The sequence below is a fragment of the Syngnathus typhle genome, linkage group LG6, assembly GCF_033458585.1.
Source record: "Syngnathus typhle isolate RoL2023-S1 ecotype Sweden linkage group LG6, RoL_Styp_1.0, whole genome shotgun sequence".
NCBI classification, from domain to species: domain Eukaryota; kingdom Metazoa; phylum Chordata; class Actinopteri; order Syngnathiformes; family Syngnathidae; genus Syngnathus; species Syngnathus typhle.
Window position 1 is genome coordinate 15,888,778 of NC_083743.1, and position 26,576 is coordinate 15,915,353.

The 26,576-nt window shown below is 39.8% G+C and overlaps 2 protein-coding genes across 7 annotated transcripts in view; one reads left to right on the top strand and one right to left on the bottom strand.

Annotated features, from left to right (window-relative positions):
- The first annotated feature begins 1,269 nt into the window (after positions 1 to 1,269).
- LOC133155467 (mucin-5AC-like) lies at positions 1,270 to 10,124 on the top strand. The gene is made up of 16 exons (XM_061280813.1): positions 1,270 to 1,450; positions 1,595 to 1,645; positions 1,731 to 1,761; positions 1,932 to 1,958; positions 2,226 to 2,403; positions 3,673 to 3,782; positions 5,362 to 5,533; positions 5,627 to 5,736; positions 6,244 to 6,415; positions 7,236 to 7,345; positions 7,564 to 7,735; positions 7,879 to 7,988; positions 8,615 to 8,786; positions 8,947 to 9,056; positions 9,491 to 9,662; positions 9,934 to 10,124. Exons 2-16 carry the CDS (start codon positions 1,631 to 1,633, stop codon positions 10,034 to 10,036), a joined length of 1,764 nt encoding a protein of 587 aa, XP_061136797.1. The 5' UTR covers positions 1,270 to 1,450; positions 1,595 to 1,630; the 3' UTR covers positions 10,037 to 10,124.
- Positions 10,125 to 13,602: 3,478 nt separating this feature from the next.
- Positions 13,603 to 26,576, bottom strand: part of nf1a (neurofibromin 1a) — a 159,522-nt gene continuing 146,548 nt past the window's right edge. For all 6 annotated transcript variants that reach the window (XM_061280806.1, XM_061280807.1, XM_061280805.1 and 3 more), the window contains 2 exons: positions 25,987 to 26,203; positions 13,603 to 15,826 (listed from right to left, as the gene is read on the bottom strand). In XM_061280806.1, the coding sequence (XP_061136790.1) occupies positions 15,684 to 15,826; positions 25,987 to 26,203 (360 nt within the window). In that variant the 3' untranslated portion in view covers positions 13,603 to 15,683. The remainder of the gene's footprint in view (positions 15,827 to 25,986; positions 26,204 to 26,576) is intronic.

Genomic DNA, 26,576 nt, shown 5'->3' on the forward strand with positions numbered 1-26,576 from the left:
CACGACATCAAAGTTCAGTGTTAAAGTAAGCAATTTGTATACTACAATACTCCTGTAATTTCCTAAATAAAACGTTTGCAGTACCTTGTTGATTTTGCGTATGAATTGTTATAAATCAGGATATTGTTCTATATTTTTTATTAAAAAAAAAATATATCGATCGTAGAGCACTATATCGCGATTAATCGTGAATGAATCGCAGCAGGCTTTAAGATATCGGCAAATATCGTATCGTAGTTCTTTATATCGATATTATATCGTATCGTGGCAAAACCCGCGATTTACACCCCTATTTATTACTATATCTACTCAAAGTGATAAAGAAAAAAATACAGTAAAATACAAACATAATCATCAAAAATGTGCTTATTTTTGAGGTTGTATTAGCAGCAGTTGTTATAGGTTAAATGCCAGCAGGTTTTGTTGCTTGTCATTTTGTTCACTTCAAAAAGATCAAGATTCAAGAGTTTTTTTATTCGCCATGTTTGAGCATGCCAAACAAGGAATTTGACTTCGGTAAAACACACCCTCTGTTCAACATTTAGGTGACTATCAACACTCAGGACATGTGAAAAATGGCAAAAACAGTGTAGACAAATTCAAAAAGGTGTGAAGAGCAGGATGTTATTGCACAGTAATGACTCTGAGACTCTATGAGTGGTGTGAGTTCATCAGAGCAACAGCCTGGGGGAAGAAGCTGTCTCTGTCTCTGCTGGTTTTGGCGTACCGAGCTCTATAACGCCGTCCGGAGGGGAGTAGTTCAAACAGACTGCAACCTGGCTGAGAAGGGTCTGTAGAGATGTTCCTTGCACGTTTCCTGGTCCTGGACAAGTACAAGTCTTGGATAGATGGGAGGTTGATTCCAATCAGGATGGTTTTGCAACACTAGACCGACACCATAGAGCTTCATGAAATAATTTTTGACAGTTCCATGAACTTATCAGATTTTGTCTTCTCTTTTAAGCACAACTGACACTATAATATCAGCAAGTTAGTGAGACGCAAAAATGTTTGAGGATGTAAGTATGTCATGAGTGATGAGTTTTTGATAACATAAATATGGGCTCATGATTATCATCAATAGAAATGATGCAGTTTGCAGTAAAATGCAGATATCACTTATTGGGTTATGAAATAAAACAGGAGTTTGGTTTTGCAGGGTTATGACATGCATCATGGATCAACAATCCTTTGATAGAGCGCCTGCTAGTAGGTGTGGTTTCATTCAGTTGTCTTTAAAGGTCATTGTGCAACTATTTAACATAGTCAAACAACACAAACTATGCTGTATGACTGCAGTTGATGACTAAACAGTCCTGTTTGACCTTAGTCGCGTGTATGGGTAATGAATTCCAATGAGCAGACTATTCATGGACTCAACCTATTAAGTACTTAAGGCTGGAAAGTTTTGTAATGCTGGCACAAGACATCTACAGCAGCATTCTGAAATGTAAGCATTTTAATGTTTTTCCTTGCATTTAATATATGTACAATTAAGCTTAGGCTTTTTCTTGAAAAGTAATTGTATACTTGCAGTTGTGACTTATTGATTGATTGTAATACTATATCTGTTTTTTGGGGCTTGTTTTCAAAGAAACGCCTCCACTTGCTGTGAAAAATAAAAATTCCAATGATGATCAAATGGGTAATGTATAAAGTTTTCCCTACTTTAAAAGAGTGTTTTGACATTACACAGTATACATTTAATATCAATACATGCTCTCCTACAGTTGGGAATCACGATTGCGCTACTGCATGCTGGTAAGATATTTTTTGAAGAAATGAAACCTTGAACTGCATAATGCTTTTGTTTAAACATATTTTCATCTTACAGACACATTTTACACACACGCACAGAAAAAAATTGAAAAATTACAAAACAAAAACATTGAAAATAAACATCTTTTTGTGTATGTTGTGTATTTTCTTAGGAAATTACGTGGAAGCCAGCGGCAATCGTAAGCATGTTACCCATTTTCTTCATATTGCATCTAGCTGTGGTATGACTTAAAAGCATAACAATCTACTACAGGTTGGGCTCACACAAGACTATATAAATATTACAAGTGTGTGAGCTGACATTGATTTGAATACACAATCTTTCTTACAGCTCATTCACAAAGTTTATTATTTTTTATCCATGTGCTTTGTCAAACTAATTGTGTTAATCTTGCTTCATTACTCTACATTTGCACCAACTCCACTTTCTGCCACATGGATGGCAGACGCAGAATGCTGGACTAGATGGTATGATCGTGACAACCCCAGTGGGGTTGGAGACTTTGAAATTCTAAGTAGACTGCGCCTTGAAAACCCAATGGAAATCTGCCCTGTGCCGATTCAAATTGAGGCTCGGACTGTATCTGGAGACAGCGTAAGTTCAACAGGCGAGACGATCAATGCGTAAGTACTAGATTTACAATGCTACATTCTTTATGCTGAATGTGCATTCAATAGGTTATCTTGTGAGGGAAAATGATTTCAACTAAGTATCAACCCTTTGTCGTCATTGCTCAGCAATGCTTGTTAAAAACTAGAGCATGGGATACTATGAATACAGGTTGAAGTATTGGCTTGGGTTTAAAAAAAATGAAAGAAAAGGGTTGTAAGGATACAAAGCATTTACCAAAGCCACCCAGAACGAAGGCAAAGAAAGTTTTTCATGCTTGTTACTTTCTTAAAGGGAGGGTAAACCGAGGATGCTTAATTTTTCATTAACTAGCCCAGTTTGTATTTTTTTTAATTAGGAAAATGAAAAAAGTTAGCATTTTCTATTATTTATATATTCATTTTGGAGAATTAATGAAACAACGAATGCCTTTCAAAGCGCCCACTTTTAATGAGGAATAGGGCCATGCACCCCTCCCCTTCATGTCTTGGTTGATGACATCACCGAAGGAAGCAAACCACAAATTTTCCCACTGGAAATATATTGCTAAAAATGCCCTACAATACCTATCAATTGGCACTAAATTTTATATGGACATCTATACTTATGACTACTTTAACATATATCACAAGGATTAGCCTATCAATGTCTGATTTTAGAGAAATGAGCAGCTTCTCTGCAGCTGAAGTGCCCTGTCATGTCAATTTCCTTTCACCAGTCACCAACATATGCAAACACAATGCGTTTCAAGAGGCTTTATATAAGCATACGTCGTTATGTATTCAAATGAAATTGATAAGGGTTCATCTGACTTTGTGATCGCTTCCTTCCGTGACGTAGTCAGCCTGATCTGTCAAATCAAGCAGACTCCGCCCAAAAAGTGGGCATCAGTAAGCGTACCCGCCCTTCCGTTCCAAAAGACCGTTAAATGTCTTCAGAATTTTTTTCAGAGGGAAATTGTTACACTGACATAATTTTTTAATATACGTAGTTCTATCACATTGCTTCACCGTCCCTTTAAGTCTAAACAGAAGGTAGACATCTCCACCACCAAGCAGCAGTGAAACGAAGATTAACACTATCTTTGGGGACACAACAACAAATGTGCCTTTCAATTGGCTGGTAAACACTCATGAGGAGAAACAGGATAGAAAACAGACGAACAAAAAATTTCTTTGGGGGCCGTGGGGGTCAGTGACAGGAACAGGAATAGACATATGTATTGACATACAAGTTGAACGCATGAATGTGTCTAAATCTACTGAATCTTGCCATCTCTGCAGATTTGACACAACAACAGGATTTAGCTGTGTAAATGCTGACCAAGCAACTGGAGGTTGTTCAGATTATGAAGTTCGTTTTCAGTGCCCCCTTAACTTCTGCCCTCTTGAAGGTAATTTGTCCATATATGAGCTGATGGTTGTGTTTTGGTAGCACCTGTCCCCACGGGGGTCGCGTGCGTGCTGGGGCCTATCCCAACCGTCATCAAATTGCCCGTAAGTATGATTGCAAGTGTGGATGGTTCGTCTATGTGTGGCCTGCGATTGACTGCAACCAGTTCAGGGCCTACTGCCCAAACACTGTTGGGATGGGCTCCAGCACGCCTGCGACCCTCATAAGGAACAACGGTTCAGAAAATGGACGGATGGAATATTTACCACAAAAAAAAATTAAACTTTTTGAATAACTCAGTTTTAAACAGGCTGTTCCGCCTTTCAGGAAAATTTGCTTCACTTGTATGGCAGTATGGACCTGCCAACGTGGAGTAAAACATTTTTCGACTGCCAATACCCACGTTCAAATGTACTTGCTTATCCATTTGAACGTACTTGAAGCTGAATGCTATAAATATAGTATTTTCCCCATAATGCTACAGGGTATTTACTTGTATTTATGCGCAAGTAAAAACACTGTTTTGTTTTAAGCATTTGGCTTACATTATAACAATATGTTCATAAATTAATTACTGTAATTTTTGGACAATAAGACGCTACTTTTTGCACGAGCTTTGAACACTGTGGCTTATAGTTTGGTGCAGCTTATCTATGGATTCTTCATGATTTTTATGATATTGAAAAAGGATTTGTTTTTGTAATACAGGTAATAGAAATGAGGACATTTAAAACACCTGTGGCTTATAGTCCAATGGGGCTTTTATATGAACTAAACATGATTTCCCCCCCAATTTTAGTTGGTGTGGCTTATATTTAGGTGTGGCTCATAGTCTGGAAACTACGGCAAATAAAATCGTTTATTCTTAATTTTAGAGGTTTAATGTGGCTGCAGTGCATTTTCATTCAGCATTTTCTTTTTACATCATGCAATGGGCTATTTCCACATGCACATACCCTAGTGATGGCCAAATGAAGCTTCAGACTTCATTAACCAGTTGTATTTTTCTTACCCCTCTCGATGGCGCACTCTGTTTGACATCGAACTGAAAACAGACTGTCTTGCCATTTCTTAACTGCCTTTCTTTGAAACAACAGCACCGTCTAGAGGAGTAAAAAATACAACAGGTTCATGAAGCATCTTGAAGCTTAATTTTCCCATCACTAATACCCCACGGTATTTTGGGGGGAAAATGAATGAATGAAAACCATTTGTTTTACAACCCAAAGTTGGCAAGTATGTTTCAGACCCACAATAGCAGTTTTAATGTCTTAATCAGACATCTGAGCTTTAATGAAACCCATGGTTGACCCATAAAAATTGCAAATTGTCTTCACTTTTAAAAATGTTGATATATTGCAAGGATTTTTGTTCTCAATGCCCCTTTTAAAATAATGTAATAATATTTCAAGAAGCTGTTTTACTGGCCTCTGATTTCAAAACATATGTGTGTATAAAATGAGGTGATCATACATTTAAGTTCATAGTCAGTCATAATGTCCCTCCAAAGAAAACCATAACTACGATGTGGCCTGTGACAAAAATGAGCTTGACACCTCTGCTCTAAATGCCTGCTCCAGAATGCTGGACTCCATGGTTTGATCGAGACAACCCCCTTGGTCATGGAGATTTTGAAACTCTTCCTGACCTGCACAAAGAGTATCCTTGGGAGATCTGCGACCATCCAATTAAAATTGAGATCACAACCACATCTGGAGATGATGTTAGTTCAACGGGCGATGTGATTCTCGCGTAAGTACAAGATGAACTACAAATACTGTCGAGATAAAGTGCTGACATGTATTTTAGATGGATACTGATTGAATCCGCTGTTTGTCTTCACAGAGCTGACACAGACGTAGGATTTGTTTGTAGAAATTGTGACCAGCCGTATGGTAATTGTACAGATTATCAAGTTCGTTTCTTGTGCCCCCTTGAGTTCTGCAAACCAAAAGGTAATCATGAACATAAAACACTACACTAATTTTTAGCTTTTTGTTGGCAGAATTGTTTTTTTAATGACAAAGCTAAAACATTTCAGAGTCAGGAAATAATGTATGAGTAGTATTCTATCTTGTAAATTTGAATTCATTAATTTCCCCCCCGTTCATGTTTTCTGTTGCTTTTTTAAAGTGCTATTGGTTATCTTTTTGTTGTTTGTGTATATATAACTATTTCCCTTTTATGTCCTCATGTTTGTCTTGGGATTCTCCGCACTGCATTTGTTTTTCATCCATTAGGTTTTTATTATGAAAGGATAATTTACACAGTATATGTTGGTGAAATATCACAGGTGAAATTTGTGTATACATTAGTAAAATAATTCGATTACTACACTAACACCACACATTTTGGAGCAGGTCTTGAAAATAGAATTCTAAACGTTTTCATTTAAATCCAGAAAACCATGCAAATTTACACCAATGTTTTCTTCATCTTCTTCCGTGGATGCAACTCTTTAGTGTGCACGACTCCATGGTACGACCAAGATGACCCTACTGATGCTGGAGACTTCGAGTTACTTCAGAAACTCCAATTTGGAAACCCAAATGAAATCTGCCCATTTCCGCTTGACATTGAGGTCAATACTGTCGCTGGAAATAGTCTGTCTTCGACCGGGGATGTCATTGCTGTGTAAGTCCTGGATCCACCACAAATATACACATCTATGATAAATTTATCCGAGTCTAGCAAGCATAACGCTCAATTTTATTTTCTTATTGAGGTACATATGTAAACTACTATTCAGTCCAATCAGATCTGTTATATCAGATCTGATATATGAAGGAACTTCCATTTCCCACAAAATAAATGTACACTGAACTACTTTTTTATAGAGAAAAGTACCAAAATCAAAAATAAATACACATGCAAATAAACACAAATGTAAAAATTGAAATAAAAAAAAATAACAAATATTTAATAATTAAAAATAAAAAGCAACATAAATGTGGAACTAAAATACGATTAAATATTTATTAATTTAGGTAGTTCGGTGGTACACTGGTTAGCACGTCCGCCTCACAGTTCAGAGGATGGGGATTTGAGTCCACCTCCGGCCCTCCCTGTGTGGAGTTTGCATGTTCTCCCTGTGCCTGCGTGGGTTTCCTCCAGGTCCTCCGGTTTCCTCCCACTTCCCAAAAACATGCTTGGTAGGCCGATTGAGCACTGCAAATTGCCCGTAGTTGCAAGTGCGGATGATTATTCGTCTCTGTGTGCCCTGCGATTGGCTGGCAACCGGTTCTTGCCTACTGCCTGATGACAGCTGGAATAGGCTCCAGCGCACCCGCAACCCCCGTGGGGACAAGCGGTACAGATAATGGACGGATGGATTTATTTATTTATTTATATTTTGGTGTATTTTGGCAGTGTTCGTCCTCCACAATTGAAAGGCTAATTGAAAGCAGCTATTACTATGTTGTTTTGATTTAAGTGACTCCTTTCATTTCTGCAGAGTGGATGCAACTACTGGGTTTATCTGTAAAAATTATCACCAGAAGAGTGGACAGTGCTCTGATTATAAAGTTCGTTTCATATGTCCCAATGATTTCTGCAAAGAACAAGGTAATCATATGTAATTAAATATGTGTATTAAGTAATCACAAGTTGTGATAAACCAATAATAAAACAAGCCAGGTAATCCATGAAGAATTAGTTCACAAATATGTTGATGCAAATACATATGTATATTGATGTTGAAAGATAGCTCTCCAAAGTTAATTCCATATCATTCTTTGATTCCCGATCTCTTACAATGTACCTCCTTTTCGTGATTGCTCCAGAATGCTGGACTCCATGGCTTGATAGGGATGACCCCTCTGGTGCTGGAGACTATGAGACTATTAGTAAGCTGCGGTGCAACTATCCATACAAAATTTGCCAGACTCCAATTCAAATTGAAGTCCAAACTGTACATGGGTTCAGTGTGGCTTCAACAGGGGACATAATTCAAGTGTAAGTATTAGATCTACCACTGATTTCTTTTTCTTACACTCAATTTGTGGAAATGGTTATAGCCATTTTTTAAGAAACTGCTGTAGTCACATCTGAACCAATTATAAAGGATGCAAGATTGACCCAATTCTGTTTCCCAACAGAGCTGACGTCAATACAGGATTTATATGTGAAAATTATGATCAAGAGGATGGCACGTGTGCGGATTATCGTGTTCGTTTCAAATGTCCACTTACTTTCTGCAAACCACCAGGTAACCATGATTAAATTATTCCTTAGATGAAAGTCACACACTATAAATGCCTCATGGCATTCAAAAAATCAGGTTTTCTCCTTGAAACCCCCCAAAAGGGAGTTTGTGAAAAGTACATGTGAAAGGTAGGTTGCAGACTAGGGCACCATTTCTTGACAAGTAAACACAATACACACAGTGGTTCCCAACCATTTATGCAGAATCTGTCTTTTATGAATGGGAACATTACTGATAAAAAAATGTCATCCAATGTTCATGTCATCTGGAATATCCATCTAGTTCCCCTGTAAACTGCTAAATTTGCATTTTACTGTGAACAAATAACTATCTGAGTAACAGTAAGGTATAAAAAGAAAAAAAAAAATCCTACTCCAAAAAATTGTATGCTTTCTTGAAAAGTAGGGTAAATCAAAGAGTTGCAGTTTATACTTATTCCCTATTTTCATGAGTTTACTTCAAATTACACTATTGTCACCTTGGACACACTTTTGCATGATATTTAATGAAAAAAGTGTGCTAAATCTTTGTGCGTGTTTATCACGGGACAATTGTTGTTTATTTTTACTAATTATGTTCATTTTTTGATCACACCATGCAATCGTCTTCTTCTCTGACAACGGCTTCAGTGTGTTGGACTGAGTGGTTTGATGTTGACGACCCCAACCAACAGGGTGACTTTGAAAAGATTTCTACAATTCGGGAGCAATTCCCATTGAGAATATGTGATGTGCCTGCTTCCATTGAGGCCCGCACAAAATCCGGTGCCAGTGTGTATTCAACGGGCGATGTGATTATTGTGTGAGTACCAGTACAGTACGGGGGGGATAACTTCATAACCATAAGGTGATCTATGAGGGCTGCGGGGGGGGGGGGGGGGTCACTTCATAACCATTAGGTGATCTATGAGGAATGAGGGTGCCCTAGAATAGTACTAACTGATTTTCAACTGTCTATGCAGAGCGGACACAGTAACAGGTTTTATCTGTAAAAATTCAGACCAGAAGAATGGAAATTGTTCTGATTACGAAGTGCGCTTTGAGTGCCCCATAAAATTCTGCCATCCAAATTGTAAGTCAATGGTCATATTATATTCATTTATTCTATGAATAACCAGATTTCAAGATTTGCGCTCTTCTCTCTCTCTCTCTCTCTCTCTCTCTCTCTCTCTCTCTCTCTCTCTCTCTCTCTCTCTCTCTCTCTCTCTCTCTCTCTCTCTCTCTCTCTCTCTCTCTCTCTCTCTCTCTCTCTCTCTCTCTCTCTCTCTCTCTCTCTCTCTCTCTCTCTCTCTCTCTCTCTCTCTCTCTCTCTCTCTCTCTCTCTCTCTCTCTCTCTCTCTCTCTCTCTCTCTCTCTCTCTCTCTCTCTCTCTCTCTCTCTCTCTCTCTCTCTCTCTCTCTCTCTCTCTCAACCGTCCTCCCCTCCCTCTCTCTCTCTCAACCTTCCTCCCCTCCCCTCCTTCTGGACTGACTGACTGACTGACTTATCATAATGTCCACCAAACAGTGTGCTACACCCCATGGTTTAACCATGACAACCCGTATGGAACAGGAGACTTTGAGCTTCTATCTGACCTGAAGCAATATTATCCTGGCATCTGCGAACACCCTGTCGACATTGAAGTTGTCACAGCTTATTATGACTATCCTTTTACGTACACCGGCCAGACACCTTACAAGTAAGTTGGCTTTATGGTAAAAACATTGTTGTGTGTTGTTTTTTTCTGCGTCCACAAACATGAGATCATCAACTGTCATGTCTCTTTGGTATTCAAGTTCATTGTTGACAGTGGTCTCAATTGGGGTTCAACAGACCTTTGGATAACAGCTTTTGCTCAACTCATTTGTTGGTTTCAAGCAACTAACTTTTGTTTTAATATGAAACTTTTAATCACATTATGATATATTGTGTTCAGTTTACTGTATATGTATATTTTCATAATTTTGCAGATTTAGTCCTACCGAGGGATTTGCCTGTCGCAACCAGGACCAGACAAACAAACAATGCTATGACTACAAAGTTCGCTTTGGATGCCTGTGCGAAGAATGGTAAAGTGTAATTTAGTCAAATGTCAAAATCTGTATTCTGTAAAAAGTGTTAATGAACTACTAATTTCAACAACAACTTTTTTTTTTATCTAGTGCTGTGATATGATTTTTATAGCATTTCATTGCATTCAAAACAAAGTGGCATTTTATTTTTTTCATGATTTAAAAATAGGCGACATCTGGTTAGTACGTCCGCCTCACAGTTCAGAGGATGCGGGTCCAATTCCACCTCCAGCCCTCCCTGTGTGGAGTTTTCTCTGGGTCCTCCCACAACCCAAAAACATGCTTGGTAGGCCGATTGGGCACTCCAAATTCCCCACAGTTGTGAGTGCGAGCGCGGATGGTTGTTTGTCTCTGTGTGCCCTGCGATTGGCTGGCAACCAGTTCAGGGTGTCCCACGCCTACTGCCCAATGACAGCTGGGATAGGCTCCAGCATGTCCGCAACCCCCGTGCGGACAAGCGGTGCAGATAATGGATGGATGGGTTGGAAATAATTCCCAGTTGCAGTTGCAGGCATCAATCACGTTGTTGGTAGACCAGCATGAATTACCCCAAACTATTTTCTAGATCCCCCACACCCTTAAAAATATGTATATCTTCTCACAAATTACAGAACAGCTCAGTGTTGTTTAAATTTAGGAGATTTGCTTCAGGAAATAATCAAATGCCATGGCAAGTGCCCCTTTGTCAATATATAGAGATATTTTTGCATGCACTTGTGTTGGAAAATTTGTCAGTAGCCTTTCAAAGGTAAAGTATTATGTAACTCAGCATTCAAATTGTTAAGAGAAAACAAATAAAAGATGACTCCTGTACACAATGGCTATATTCAAGATTACAGGCTGGGTCCGCTGAAGGCTGCATTTTCGAACACTTTTCGGCCGCATGATGTCATGTCCAGCACGAGACAAGCGCATGGTGGTTTCCAAATTCACACTGACGCCAAAATCCAGAATCCAGTCTTTAAATCTCTCTTTTATGACTATGGAGACAGACCCTGAATAAAGAGTGCCTTTTTAACTTAATGAAATAATGAATTGTTTTATAATTTAATTTAGCAACCCAGAACATATAAACACAACCTCCAGTAGGTGACAAAAATAGAAGTAAAGAAATATAGCACTCAAATACAAAGTTACAACTCATACTGCTACCAACACAAAGCACTGACCACTGAGGTTAGAGCCTGGGTTGACAACTAAGCAGTTGGCATTTTGTAAGAGGTTACAGCTCGCGGGGTTATTACTGCACAGCTCAAACTAGAATCCATTACATTAAAGACTTTGATGCTATCAAAAGCCTGGAGTCTTATAATGATTGTGTCTATCTTTTATGACTATGGAGACAGACCCTGAATAAAGAGTGCCTTTTTAACTTAATGAAATAATGAATTGTTTTATAATTTAATTTAGCAACCCAGAACATATAAACACAACCTCCAGTAGGTGACAAAAATAGAAGTAAAGAAATATAGCACTCAAATACAAAGTTACAACTCATACTGCTACCAACACAAAGCACTGACCACTGAGGTTAGAGCCTGGGTTGACAACTAAGCAGTTGGCATTTTGTAAGAGGTTACAGCTCGCGGGGTTATTACTGCACAGCTCAAACTAGAATCCATTACATTAAAGACTTTGATGCTATCAAAAGCCTGGAGTCTTATAATGATTGTGTCTATATGGGGGTAGCATGCCTGGCTCTATGTCTCATGAACAGCAAAGCAAAGTGTGTTGCTTTCGGTTTACAGAGTACGTCAATCGTTAATAAAATTAAATCATTTGTGTTTGGATAAGGGTTGCACAGTTCAGTTCAGAGGTGCTGGCTTTGATTCCTTCCTATGTGGAGTTTGCATGTTCTCCCCATATGACTTCTCCCACATTCCAAAGACCTGCATGGCCGGCTCATTGGCCCACTCCAAATTGCCCGTAGGTGTGATTGTGAGTGGGGCTGGGTTGTTTGTCTATGTGCGCCCTGCTATTGGCTGGCAACCAGTTCAAGGTGTACCGCCCCAAGACAGCTGGGATAGGCTCTGGCACGGTTGTGACTCTCGTGAGGATAACCTGATGATTGAAAGAGTACATATATTTAAAATTATTTTTTCAATTGACTAATTTGGTGATACGCACATGACTTTTAGGACTATTATCAAAAATAAACTAAAATAATGTTCACTTAAATGTTTTTATTTATATATTTTATTTTGTGCAGATCCAGCTGAAGTTCAGATCAATTCTGTTTTATTTTTCAATATAACAAAATTGAGTGACTATTTTTTGTAAGTATGCAGAGGTTCCAAGTGAATTACAATACATTTATATCTATATAGCACTTTCATAGCAGCTGTCGCCGTAACAAAGTGCTTTCCACAACATGAAAATACAACAGAACACATAAAATCGGCGCTCATGTCCTTGCAAAGCGTCATCTGCTTTGATTGCCTGAGTTCGATGCTGTATGTTTCCAAATCTATTGCACTTTAAATTGAAAAATAAAATGCCATGATTAACATTTCAAATCTAATATCTGTTACAAATATTTCATATTAAAGGGCATTATTATTATTTATTGTGAAGAAGTGAAACAAATAACTGAGATTGGTGCAGAAACTATTCTTATTTACAGAAAATGTTTTAAACTACTAAGCACGTATTTAGTTTTTAGCACTTCAGCACGGCCGCGATCCTCAGGAGGATAAGCCATTCAAGATGATGAATGAAAAGATAAATGATAATGTTAAATGCATTCTGGCTAATTTGTACACTGCTTGCGCTCTAGGGGTAGGGGCAGATTTATTGATGTGACCCCAGAAAACTTTGTAAACATTTCAAGAGCACCTCAACATAATCTTGCTTGGATAGGATTAGTTGTACCTAAGCAAAAAAATAAAAGTAAACACGGCCTTGGGCAGACACAAGTGACAAAATTGGTCACTGTACATCAGCCAAAACATGGCCTACTGGCTCAAGACTATTTTTTAAACCTTCATGTAGTCACATTTTAAAACTTAAGTGTTTGATCTTAGCGACGAGAATCATTCAAAAGGAACTGATCTTCGAAAGTACTGCTCCAAATGCGAAGACCTCCTATTTGGATCTGCGGTGAGTGAAGTCCGCTATGTGGGTTCTTTGGAGTGGCATCCACCCCATAGAGTATTTTACGGCTACAATTTCCCAGTGTTGGACATTGACGGCATCATCCCATACTGTATTTTCTCCTTGCATATAAACCCTTGTGAAGATAAACAGTTTGAATAGTGAATGAATGATTGATTTTTAGTTTGTCTAACTATCTTAAAATATCTAATTGACTTACGGAACGCTAATAAAAATATTCCCCCTCTAAAGAAAATGTCCTAAACAGAGGGGGAGAAATTCAGTTTTCCAGCAGCATTCATACTGCAGACTGGGTATACAGTATAAAAGACATACAAATGCTTCGCAGGATGACATTTTCAAAGGTTTTGGCTGACGCACAGTCGCTGATGGTTGTTGAGGCTTAACTTGGATGGTCAAATTATTGTCTCTTAATGCAACTTTAATGAACAACAGAAATTCAAAACCTCAGGCTACGGAGAGCAAAACATTTTATTACTAACACGGAAATAGCTCATTTTGTATATTATTATACATAACCTAACTGCTTTACAAAAACAAAATGATACAATATCACATGTATATACAGTGTAGTAAATATACCATTTCAAATTGTACACAAAGTATTTACAGCTGTCACACTTAATGCATTAAAAACTCAACCCAGACTAGTACACTACTAACATTAATTTTGCATAACATCAAATAAAACATGCCACATTTTTAGGGTTTCTTTACAAACTGAGGACCATTTTTTAATTAGTGCAAGTCAACCACTTGGTTAAGAGGTTATGGACACATCATCCTGACCATTTTCATTCATACAAAGGAAAAACTCAAAACAACGTGTGACTCAAACAAAAGCATGTATTGAGAACTGTCTAGGACGGTTTTCAGATGAAAGGAGCAATTGAAAAATTGAACTGTTTGGGGAGAAATTCAAGCAAATCGAAATGCAAATGATTTTAATATGTTATAGTGAGAATGAGTGAAGAGATGCCTGTGTGATGCTTGATCCTCAGACGAATAAGAAAAATGAAATTACGTTTTGGCGGTTAAGATTGAAGACATTTGGTCCATAGAATAACAATTTAAAATAAATCGGATTTCAACCTACTACAATTTACACACCATTCCAAGTTATACTCAGGAGTCAAGTATAACTAAGGACTTATAAACTTCAGAAACATTTTTGTAAAGGCGCCTTACTTCATGGAGTTTTGTCCAAAGAGACATTTAACGATTTCCCCCGAATACATGTGTTTAAAATGAAGACATCAATATAGATGATTGTATTGTACTAGCAATGTAAACTTGATGTACTTCCCTTGAGTTTACAAAATTGTAGTAATTACTAGAGATGGACATAAATTGAAGCATTTGGGGCAAAACGGAGTCAACTACTCAGCTGAAATGTCCAAAACATGCCATCACTTATGGGAAACTGGGCAACATCCATTAAGACTTCTCAAAGCAACATAAACTCAAAATAATTGACTCAAGTAATCATAATTTAGAATGAATTGCTATTTCTCGCTCTTTTGAAGGCAAGGTTACCGGTGAAGTGTCCTGTTTTGTTTTCGCTTTACGATGACAAGTTGGTTTGAAGCATACTGAGTTTGTGAAGGCCAATTGTAACCCTTGATTATACAAATAAAAAGTTGATTATTGCCTAACAAACATTTTTTTCATTATCACTGTGTAAACAAATTAAAAGTGTACATTGCTGAAAAATCTGATCACGCTAAAAAAATAGTGTTAGGCCAGATAAACACTCAGCACAGAGCTATTTACAAAGTTGTTTTCCCCACGAACACTATTTGTGTAGCACTATCTAGCTGTACAGGATTAAATACTTTCAGGCAATCGGGTATATGGATGATTGTATAGCTGACGATCACTCGAGACCAGCTGTGATGGCAACATTGCACCTCAGTAATTAGTACCTGTTCTTTGCCCCCTGTGAGGTTTAACATTTACAAATTGTACACACTGAAAATCCTGACAAAGGCACACTATGGAGAAAACGTCAACATCTTCCTTAACATTAGGACAAGTTGTTTTAGTCTGTCTCTGCAAAACATGTACATGACTTCATCATCTGAGGAGGCCCAGCCGGAAGGTCCTTTATTACAGAATCCGTTTGGTCCATGTCGCCCTTTCATTGAAGGAAGGCCAAAGGATGCAGTTTTTTTTTGGAGGGCAAGAAGCGTCCCGTGTCGCCTTTTACAGTTCAGACTGGATTTGTATGAGCGTCAGAGTTGTACGGGACCTTGGGGACTGACACCGAGCTGAGCTTCTCTTTGGCCACATACCCTCATACCCTCTTCAACGATCAAAAATCATCTCAAGCAGTACAATGTTAAGATCATATTATCTCACCTGTCCTGCATATGCAACCATGATGAAGGAGGAGGCTTTTAAACAGTAAAAAGATGGTAAAAAGTTAAATGCAGCATGAGGCCAGGCTTAGCAAATGGGTTGGGGAGTTGGGGAGGGGGGCAAAAGAGGAGGAAGAGAAAGGGAAAGCGCCGACAGGGAGATTTCACGGCCCATCACACAATCTTTTTGATGCCAGTTCTCTTGAAGCTGCCGGAGCTGCGTTGCTTCTGGACCTGGCTGGCTGAGCCGTGGCGAGTGCGACCCCCACTGGACAGGGCTGAGCTGGGGGACAACTGGACATTCTCTTTATCCACACCTACAGACAGATGTAGGAAGGGATTAATGTTGTTTACCAGTATATTTGGATGACAACAGATGAAAAAAGTCATTTGTAGTGAAAGATTAAGACATACAGTGTAGTTCGAATTGATTTACACTGGTGATTTTCCTGACTTTGTCAGATTTTACAAGGTAAGGACTGGTAGTGCATCGGTTTTTGTTTCGCTACATGGAGTCCTTAGATTATGGGTTCCGCTCTTTCGATGGTGACATCACCCAGTCGGAACATTCCATAGTCTACAGCATGGGTTTTCGACTCGTTTTGTTCACGAGACCACCATTATAACCAAGAAGCAACTCGGGGACCACTGCTTTAGGTGGAATATTCTATTTTGCACCAAAGGAGGACAGACCAATACAGGTTACTTATTTGCGTCTGTATGTCTATTATGGGAATCTCAGCTACATTTGACATAATTTGGATGGGTAAATCATTCACAAAATTAGCTGGAAAATAAATCAAGTCTAAAAAAATAAAAAATAAATTATTTTTAAAAATGTTCCAATTCTTTCCCATTTTCAAATTCGCGGACCACCTGGAATACCACCACGGACCACTAGAGGGTCGCGGACCCCTGGTCTCCAGTATCAGCAACTTAAGATAATGCAGTATTAAAGTCATAATTAACAATCAATGTTTGTAAGAGACAAACAACTCAAAGGCCATACAAACATACCCATCTTTCAAAAAACAGTAAGCACAGGAATAGAGTTGTTAGTTATGATCATATGTCAGGGCTTTCGTAAGGACCTCCAATACTCCAATAAAAGCATTTGCCCCTTTCCTGTTTCCTGACTTTCTTGTACATAAGTATTTACCGTATTGGCTCGAATATAAGACGACACTGATTATAAGACGACCCCCTCTTTTTCAAGACTGAGGTTTGAAAAAAGACTTTTTGAACACCAAATTTAATTTTTATACAGAAAATAATTAAATCTGAAACAAATGATTATAACAATATATCCGAGAGAAAAAGCATGTTATTTTGCCTCAATCAAATCATGCAAAAACTGTCGATCACAACTTAATATCTGAACACTTAAATATGTAAACTAAAGTGCTATCACATTTGTAAATAAATGGCTTCTGGTTTTTGAAATGTAAATAAACCAATCTACTGTGATAAAACAAGAAAATTGCAATTGTGTTTGGGTGTGTGAATGTGATTCGTGTGTGTGTGTGATTATTGTATGAAGTGTGTGAAGGGTGTGTGTGTTGTGTGTGTTGTGTGTGTGTGTGGTGTGTGGTTCTGCAACAGACAGAAATACAGCACGTAAGTCAACGCTCAACTCCTGACGTCACACCACACTAGTAGACGGCACACATTACATAACTAACTGCGCGTAACGGTCCGCTATACTTTATAACCATAAATGAAATACTCTCGGCAACACACCAAACATAACCCACACACCCTTCACACGTTTCATACAAGAATCACACACAAGAATCACATCCACACACCCCAAGACTCACCCATGTACACTACACACACCTGCTCTCACATCCTTACGACCAAGCTTGTGCCTATACCCTTTTGCCAGTTTGCCTGTATGCCCCTGTGAGGCACAGTGCCTGTTACTTTCTTGCCAATAATTCAGTAAAGCAATCAAAACTGAACCACGTCTTCCCTCCTGTGTTCTGACTGACATCCGGGGGCGAAGTTTGATTGATAGCTCCTTTAAGTTTTCCTCGCATCGTATGAGTAGCCGTTACGCAGGGCCACAGCGACAAACGGTCACCAGTAAACGTATTTTGATGTCTCAATGACTTACCGTATTTTCCGCACTATTAGGCGCACTTAAAAACTTAAAATTTACTAAAAAAAACACTTTATAATGCAGAACGCCTTACATATGGATCAATTGATAAATTTGTTGATCCATACTGGTTGTGCACAGCGCTCTGCCAAAATGTTTCAGTACGTTTTAGTACGACTAGTAAATTACAAGGTCACATCGCTTCCCAGGATTACAGCAACCGAGGTCGGGGGCGTCACTGAATAGCTGTTGTACCCGCAAGGCTATTTCGTTTCAAAATAGGCTGTTCCGTTAATGTTTTCGAGTATGTTTACGGCTCAATACCCAACGGAATCATAAATAAGCAGCACCAATGTGTTAAATCATTCTTTCGTCGGTTCCGATCACTTTTATGGGAGAGTTTGAGAAACGTGATTGTTTACAGGGGGCTGCCACGACACTTTGCTGAGGCTCATGGGAGTCTGCGAGCTGAGGCTCATGGGAGTTTCCGGGTGGCTAATGCTATAATGATAGCTCAGTTATGGGCAAACTACGGCATTTTGATTTTAGACTGTCTAACACAGGGGTGGGCAAACTACGGCCCGCGGGCCACATCCGGCCCACGGGACCGTTTAATCCGTCCCGCCAACCCTGAATAAATTGTATTATTAAACTTTCTTTATGGTCATTTTGCCTGCAATGACTGCGTTTCCCCAGTAGATGGGGAACCGCTCGCCTGCGCATTTACTACCGGAAGCCGTGTCAGAAAGCTCGGTGCACACTCACAAGTGCGTGTACGTACTCAGTAGTACGGACAAGGCGCACTCGCGCTCTATTTGTATCAGTGCCGAATTTAGAGCGTGGGCTGTGACGACAGCATTCTTGTAATTCGCGCGCTGAGCTTTCAGATACAGTTTTACGCTAAAGCCACCCACAAACCTTCCCCTGGAATCCTTCCATTAAAATGAGTCGCCCAAGGAAAAGCAAGGTGGACACTGAGTGCCGAGTGTTTAAAAAAAGAATGGACAATTTGGCTCGACGTACGCGACGTGACGTTCAGCCACATGAACATCAACCCGTCACAGATCTAGGTAAACGGACCAACACCTCGGATCTCTCGTAAGAATTGACACAACAAATTTTACTCCAGACTACGACGCACTAGCAAAAAAGGGAGACCAACAACACTGTTCCCACTGAAAATGAAGGGGGGGCTCTCAAGTTTGTTGGAAAAAAAATGCATTTTGAATATGATTTGTGCAAATAGCAGGGATTGAAAGTAGTAACCATTCTCATTTTCAAACAATGCAGGATGCTCAAGGACATTGATGCACCACTTGTTTGCGACTAATCTTAACCTGTAAAGTTCTTAAGGCTTACTTTAAGGAAGTGTTTCCCGTTTCCTCACCTCTGTTACCAGGTGTTTGTGAGTCTAAAACTCTGCTCTGATTTTCAGATACCCCTCACCGTGTTGCCTTTTTGATTACTTTATTTGGATGTATGCTTTCACTGATTCTTTAAGATGATATATTTGGTCAGAATGTTTGCCGTTTGATGTGATCTCATAAAATAAACATCTTTCATTAATCTGACCTGCAGGCACTGAAGTGATGGAGACTGTTATTCATAATAACAGTGTCGTATTTTATGAGAATCACTGATAGCAGTTTTTTTTTTTTTTTAATGCTGTTAATAAATGCATTTGTTTTCCAAAAACTTTTTTTGAATATCCATGATTTACTACCTACTAAAGGCCAAAACCTTTTATGCAATGACCTTTACAGGTCATTAATATTACTTCACACAAACACTACATCCATCTGCTTCTAGTTCGGCCCTCCGGTCCAAATTTTGAACCCAGTTCGGCCCGGCCCGCAAGTCAAAATGTTTGCCCACCCCTGTGATAGCTGCTAAACGCAAGAGGCTATTTCATCTCAAAATAGGCTGCTCCGTTAATGTTTCGAGTAAATTTACGGATCGATATGGAAGGGAAACATAAGTACCGTTTTTTTCCATGTATAATGCGCCCCCATGTATAATACGCACCCTAAAAATGGCATGTCGATGCTGGAAAAAAGCCTGTACCCATGTATAATACGCACCCAAATTTTGACTTTTTTTTTTTCTTTTTCTAAAGTCCCAATGATCGTCACACACACATCTGGGTGTGGTGAAATTTGTCCTCTGCATTTGACCCATCCCTGTGTGATTTTGATCCATCCCCTGGGGGAGAGGGGAGCAGTGAGCAGCAGCGGCGCCACGCTCGGGAATCATTTGGTGATATAACCCCCCAATTCCAACCCTTAATGCTGAGTGCCAAGTAGGGAGGCAATGGGTCCCATTTTTATAGTCTTTGGTATGACCCGGCCGGGTTACTTAAGTCCGTAAACGTAAAATTATTTCAGAAAAAAGATCATCTTTGGGAACAACCGGATGTTAATCTGCCGGTCAGTATCACTGCGCATGCAGTAGCAAACTCGATAGCGAAGAAATATGTGAGACTCTCAATGGGATCACCAATATTTGAGTGATGTTCCAGTTATTTACCACAATTATTTATTATTTTAATAATAATATATATAATATATATAATAATTATTTTGTTATTATTCACAATTGTCATGGTGATCTTTCTGGTGATTTCTTAACTAGGCTGGATGTATTTTTTTTGTTGGCGTTGATTCCTCCGACTGCCCAGAAAGGCACCACCGCGATCAGATGGGTTAAAATGAAAAGAGAGGAAAGTGACGTGCGGACATGTGAAAAAGGAAAAAGGAAGGAAATTGAAGAGGAATAAAAACACCCTTGGAAACCAAAACTTGCCCCCCGTCGTGACTCGGAGCCGCAACAAATGTTTCGGATTTGTGTAAGGTACATTGTGACAGCAAACGAGCAGGTGATCGAGCAAACGTCTGATACGAGAGCATTGTGTTCGTATGGAGCGTGTTTGAAGTGAACAGCAGAGAAGAAAGGAACAAGGCAAAGTGTTGTGAAATAAAATATTACCTGTAATACGCATTTTGTTATTTGCTGATTGAAACTGTTAATTAAACTGTGAATTTAAACTAATAGGTAGAGAACTGAAGTCTCGCTCTTTATATAGCTGACGTGTCTTGCGCATCCGTTCTGCGCATCTGTAATGGCGGCCGCCATATGATATATGGGGTGTGCGATGGAGATTAAAAAACAAACAATATTTGACACAATATTAACACACCATCAAGGATGGCATCATCCCATCAAACGATGTGTCGTCAATTATGAATTTTACTGACTAAGTGTATTGGGCAGGATGGCTGAATGCGATGCGCGATTGACCTGTCTTGCGCATCCGTTCTGCGCATGCTGTCATGGCGGCCTCCGTATGATATCCGTATGATATATAAAACAAATAATATTTGACAATAACACACCATCAAGGATTGCACCATCGCATCAAACGATGTGTCGTCAATTATGAATTTTACTGACTAAGTGTGTTGGGCAGGATGGCTGAATGCGCTGCGCGATTGACAAACAAGAAGAAAGGTGATTTCAAGTTTTATTTTGAGGGACATTTTTTTCAAAAATTTTTGTACCCATGTATAACACGCACCCAAGATTAGGACAATAAATTAGTAAAATTTCGCGCATTATAGTACATGGAAAAAAAACGTAAGCAGTACCAATGTGTTAGATCGAACTTTATTCACTTCCAATCATTTTATAGGAGATAGTTTGAGAAACGCGATTGTTTACGGGGGCTGCTACAACACTTTGCTGATGCTCATGGGAGTGTGCAAGCTGAGGCTCATGGGAGTTTGCGGGTGGCTAATGCTATAATGATAGCTGCTATATGCAACAAGGCTATTTCATCTAAAAATAGGCTGCTCCGTTAATGTTTCGAGTAAATTTACGGATCGATATGGAAGGAAACCATAAGTAGGCAGTACCAATGTGTTAGATTGAACTTTAGTCAGTTCCTTTCAAAAGCACATTAAGAATATAACCAGAATTGCGTTTTTTCACCTTCGTAATATTGCAAAGATTCGTCCGATCCTCTCGACCGGTGATGCGGAAACTATTATACATGCGTTCGTCACGTCGCGCCTGGACTACTGTAATGTACTATTTTCGGGTCTTCCTAAGTCCCGCATCAAAAGTCTACAGTTAGTACAAAATGCCGCTGCAAGGCTGCTCTCTCGGACAAGAAAATTTGATCACATTACCCCAATACTAGCCAACTTACATTGGCTTCCGGTCCATTTAAGATGTGACTTCAAGGTTCTTCTATTAACCTATAAATCGCTGCATGGCTTAGCGCCTTCATATCTCGTCGACCTAGTTGTTCCTTATGTTCCGTCTCGTAACCTTCGTTCGCAAAACGCTACCCTTTTAGCGACACCGAGGGCTAAGAAAATGTCTGCAGGCTCTAGAGCATTTTCTATTCGGGCTCCAGAGCTTTGGAATGCCCTACCAATGGATATTAGGACTGCTACCTCAGTAGAAACATTTAAGACACGTTTAAAGACACATTTCTATGACATGGCCTTTAACTAACCTGTAGTGGCCGATTCGGCTGGAGTTTGTTTTCTCTCCCTCTCCACCCCCTCCCTCCCCCCTCCCCGGCCGGGGAGGTGGTTAGGTGGTACCCATGCTGACAGCGGCTATCTGGATTCTCGTGGCCAATTCAGGATAGGGGAACTGCAGCTCAACCTCCTCGAAGAGCACTGCCAGGACAATTGAGGGCTCCTTTCGGCAGCCCTCTGCTGTGACATGGAGATCCACTTTTTATTTAATTGATTTTCATGTTGTATCATTTGTGCCCTCTCTGCATCCATTTCAACCTGGTGATCCTGAAAGGGGGATCCTTCCATCTGTGGTCCCTTCTCAAGGTTTCTCATTTTCCCCCTGCTAGGGGTTTTTAAGTTTTTCCTTGCCCTTTTGGGAGCTTAAGATCAGGGGATGCTTTGAGAATAATTGTCAATTTCTGTCTATGTGAAGCCCTTTGAGACTGCTTGTGATTTAGGGCTATACAAATAAACTTGACTTGACTTGACTTGAGTTCTGATCATTTTATAGGAGATAGTTTGAGAAACGGGATTGTTTACAGAGGGCTCATTGGTTATTGGCTACTGGCTGCATACCGCAACCCTACATAGTCAACCTCAGTTTGTTGCAGTATAGCTTCTATTTTATGCGCCTTTTAATCTAGTGCGCCCTATATATGAAATAATTTCTAAAATAAAAAATTCAATGAGGGTGCGCCTTATAATCTAGTGTGCCTTTTGGTGCAAAAAATACGGTATGTTTGGTGTGTTGCTGAGAGTATTTCATTTATGGTTATTTAGTATAGCGGAACCGTTACGCGCAGTTAGTTATGTAATGTGTGCCGTCTACTTGTGTTGTGTGACGTTGACTTATGTGCTGTATTTCTGTCTGTTACAGAACCACACACACCCCACAAACCACACACACTCTTCACACGCTTCACACAAGAATCACATTCACACACCCAAACACTCACCCATGTACACTACACATACCTGCTCTCACATCCTTACGACCAAATGTGTGCCTATACCTTTTTGCCAGTTTGCCTGTATGACCCTATGAGCCACAGTGCCAGTTACTTTTTTGCCAATAACTCAGTAAAGCAATCAAAACTAAACCACGTCTTCCCTCCTGTGTTCTGACCGACACCCGGGGGCGAAAAGAGCATAACCATCCGAGCCAACCCCCTATACAGTCCTCAGGCTCCCCAACAGAAACAGTAAGTTTATTTCCATTTCAAAAACCAGAAGCTATTCATTTACAAATGCGATTGCACTTTAGTTTACATATTTAAATGTTCAGATATTAAGATGCCATAGACAGTTTTTGCATGATTTGAATGAGGCAAAACATGGTTTTTCTCTCGAATATAATGTTATAATCATTTGTTTCAGATGTACTATAATTATTTTCTGTATTAAAATTAAATTTGGTGTTCAAAAAGTATTTTTTCAAACTTGAAAAAGAGGGGGTCATCTTATCTTGTCGTCTTATATTTGGGCCAATACGGTAATGGAACGTTCATTCTGCCGTCAACCACCTCATCCTGTTAGCGATGTAGCACCATCATATAAGAAAAAAAGGGCAGTTCATGCTCGAAAACCTTGTTAAATAACAGAGTTTAAAAAATTCCGCAAAAACCATTGGGTTGGTATTCCTCCAAAGGGATGTGAAAGAGGAAAATACTGTTTCATAGCAGTTTATATAAATTACCGTAATTTTCGGACTATAAGTCGCGGTTTTTTTTCATAGTTTGGGTGGGGGGGCGACTTATAATAAGGAGCGACTTATGTTTTTTTCCAAAAATTTCAACAAAAAAAAAAAAAATAGTGAAACCGCGATAAACGAACCGCAATGTAGCAAGGGATTACTGTAATTTGAATTTCAAGGAAATTTCAAGGACGTCAGCGGCGCGACGTCCCGCTGCGGTTGTTTACATAAAGGACAAAGATTGACTCGACGGAGCTCTCTTTCACTTCCGTGGATTGAAGTCGGGGGCCGGCGCTCGGCCGGGTGGCTGTCCAGGGACCGTGGATGGGGCTCGGACAATGCTTTTACGCACGCCCGGTCCTACTCTACCGAGCTGTCTTTCACCTCCGTGGATGGAAGTCGAGGGCCGGCGCTCGGCCGGGTGGCTCTCCGGGGACGGTGGATGGGGCTCGGTCATGGTTTTTACGCACGCCCGGTCCTATTCTATGGAGCTCTCTTCCACTTTCGTGTCTGGAAGTCCACGCACGCCGCCACACGCCTGGAAGTTTGTTTTGTTAAATAAAGAGCCGTTTACCAAACCCACGTCATTCCTTGAACTTTGTTAACGCTACAATATAGTCATATATTAGATCTGTGGAATATCGACGAGGCTAACGTCAGGGCGCACGCGCGGCGTTGTTGGAAAAGGACGAGGAATTTGATCGGTGGATTTAATGATTTAGAGTGCACAGATGGTTTGGTAACATTATTGCTTATATAATAGTTATTTGATATATAATTTATATATTGTTATATGGGCCTGTGGAATATTTTGAAGTGCAAGAGCCGTCAGCGGCGCGGCACATGGCATTGTTGACAAAGGACGATCGATGGATTTAATGAATTGGGGTGACACAGATGGTTTTATAAACGTGTTATTTATGTGATAGTTTTTTTTTTTAAATACCGTATTTTTCGCACTAAAAGGCGCACTGGATTATAAGGCGCACCATCATTGAATTTTTTATTTGGGAAATTATTTCATATATAGGGCGCACCGGATTAAAAGGCGCATAAAATAGAAGCTATACTGAAACAAACTGAGGTTGACTAGGGTTGCGGTATGCATCCACTAGCCAATAACCAATGAGCCCTCTGTGAACAATCGCGTTTCTCAAACAATCTCTTATAAAATGATCAGAACTGACTAAAGTTCGATCTAACACTGGTACTGCTTACCTATGTTTCCCTTCCATAGATACGTAAATTTACTCAAAACATTAACAAAGCAGCCTATTTTGACATGAAATAGCCTTGTGCGTCTAGCAGCTATTATAGCATTAGCCACCCGCAAACTCCCATGGGCCTCAGCTCGCAGACCCTCATGAGCCTCAGCAAAGTGTAAACGATCGCGTTTCTCAAACGATCTCCTAAAAAAAGGTCGGAACTGACTAAAGTTTGATCTAACACATTGGTACTGCTTACCTATGTTTCCCTTCCATATCAATCCGTAAATTTACTCGAAACATTAACGGAGCAGCCTATTTTGAAATGAAATAGCCTCGCGGGTACAACAGCTATTCGGTGACGCCCCCTGACAACAGTTGCCGTAATGTTGGGAAGCGATGCGACCTTGTAATTTACTAGTCGTACTAAAACGTACTGAAACATTTTGGCAGAGCACTGTGTACAACCAGTATGGATCAACAAATTCATCAATTGATTCATATATATATATATAAGGCGCTCTGCATTATAAGGCGCACTGTGTTTTTTTGAGTAAAGTGCGCCTAATAGTGCGGAAAATACGGTAACTGAATGTTACGTCAGGTCTGTTCTCAGCTCCTCGTTTGTGTTTGTCACGTTAGCATACCGTATCGTTTAGCCTGTTGTTGCTCGTTCATGACTGTTCTTGGTGTTTGATTTTGTCGAATAAATTGCCCCCCAAAATGCGACTTATACTCCGGAGCGACTTATATATGTTTTTGTTCACTTTTTTGGGCATTTTATGGCTGATGCGACTTAAACTCCGGAGCGACTTATAGTCCGAAAATTACGGTAGTTCACATCGAGCAATCTCTCTTCACTGCACTATGTCAAATCATTTTTAGGAAGCTAGCATTCTGTGTGCGTGTGTGCATTGTATACGTGTGTGCATCGTGTGCGTAAGACCTGGTGAGTGTTGCGAGGTGGCCAGGGAGGTCATGGAGTTCGATAGGTTGAGGTTGGCAGTGATGCTGAGCTGGCTCTGGCTGGTGGGTGGATAAGGGGAAGTGGGCGTTCGCAACTGCTCTTCCCCTCGCTCCTCCTCAGCTGCTGGCAGGTAGCTGTCAATCAATGCCTCAAGGAACTTGACAATCAGCTCAGCATAGTCTGGTATTTGGGTTTGCTATGGGGTGGAGAGAACATTTAAAGGGAGTAAAATGAGGATGGTTCATTTTTACCTATCTAAGTCCAGTTTATGTATTTTTTCTTTAATCAGGAAAATGAAAAATGCTAGCATTTTCTATTTCATCCATTCATTTTGGAGAAATAATGAAACAACGAATGCCTTTAAAAACACCCGCTTTAAACGAGGAATAAGGCCACACATCCATCCCCTTCATGTCTTGGTTGATGAAGTCAAGGAAGGAAGCGATCACAATTTCCCCATTGGAAAGCACTGTAAAGACTATTGCTTGAAATGCCCCAAAACAGCTATCAATTGGCACTAACATTTCTATGGACATCTCTACTTATCACTACTTCAACATATATCACAA

Coding starts and splice junctions, on each gene's coding strand:
- LOC133155467 (XM_061280813.1), top strand. Junction 1,762..1,931: donor GATTGCGCTACTGCATGCTG/GTAAGATATTTT, acceptor GTATTTTCTTAG/GAAATTACGTGGAAGCCAGC. Junction 7,346..7,563: donor TGATTTCTGCAAAGAACAAG/GTAATCATATGT, acceptor TGATTGCTCCAG/AATGCTGGACTCCATGGCTT.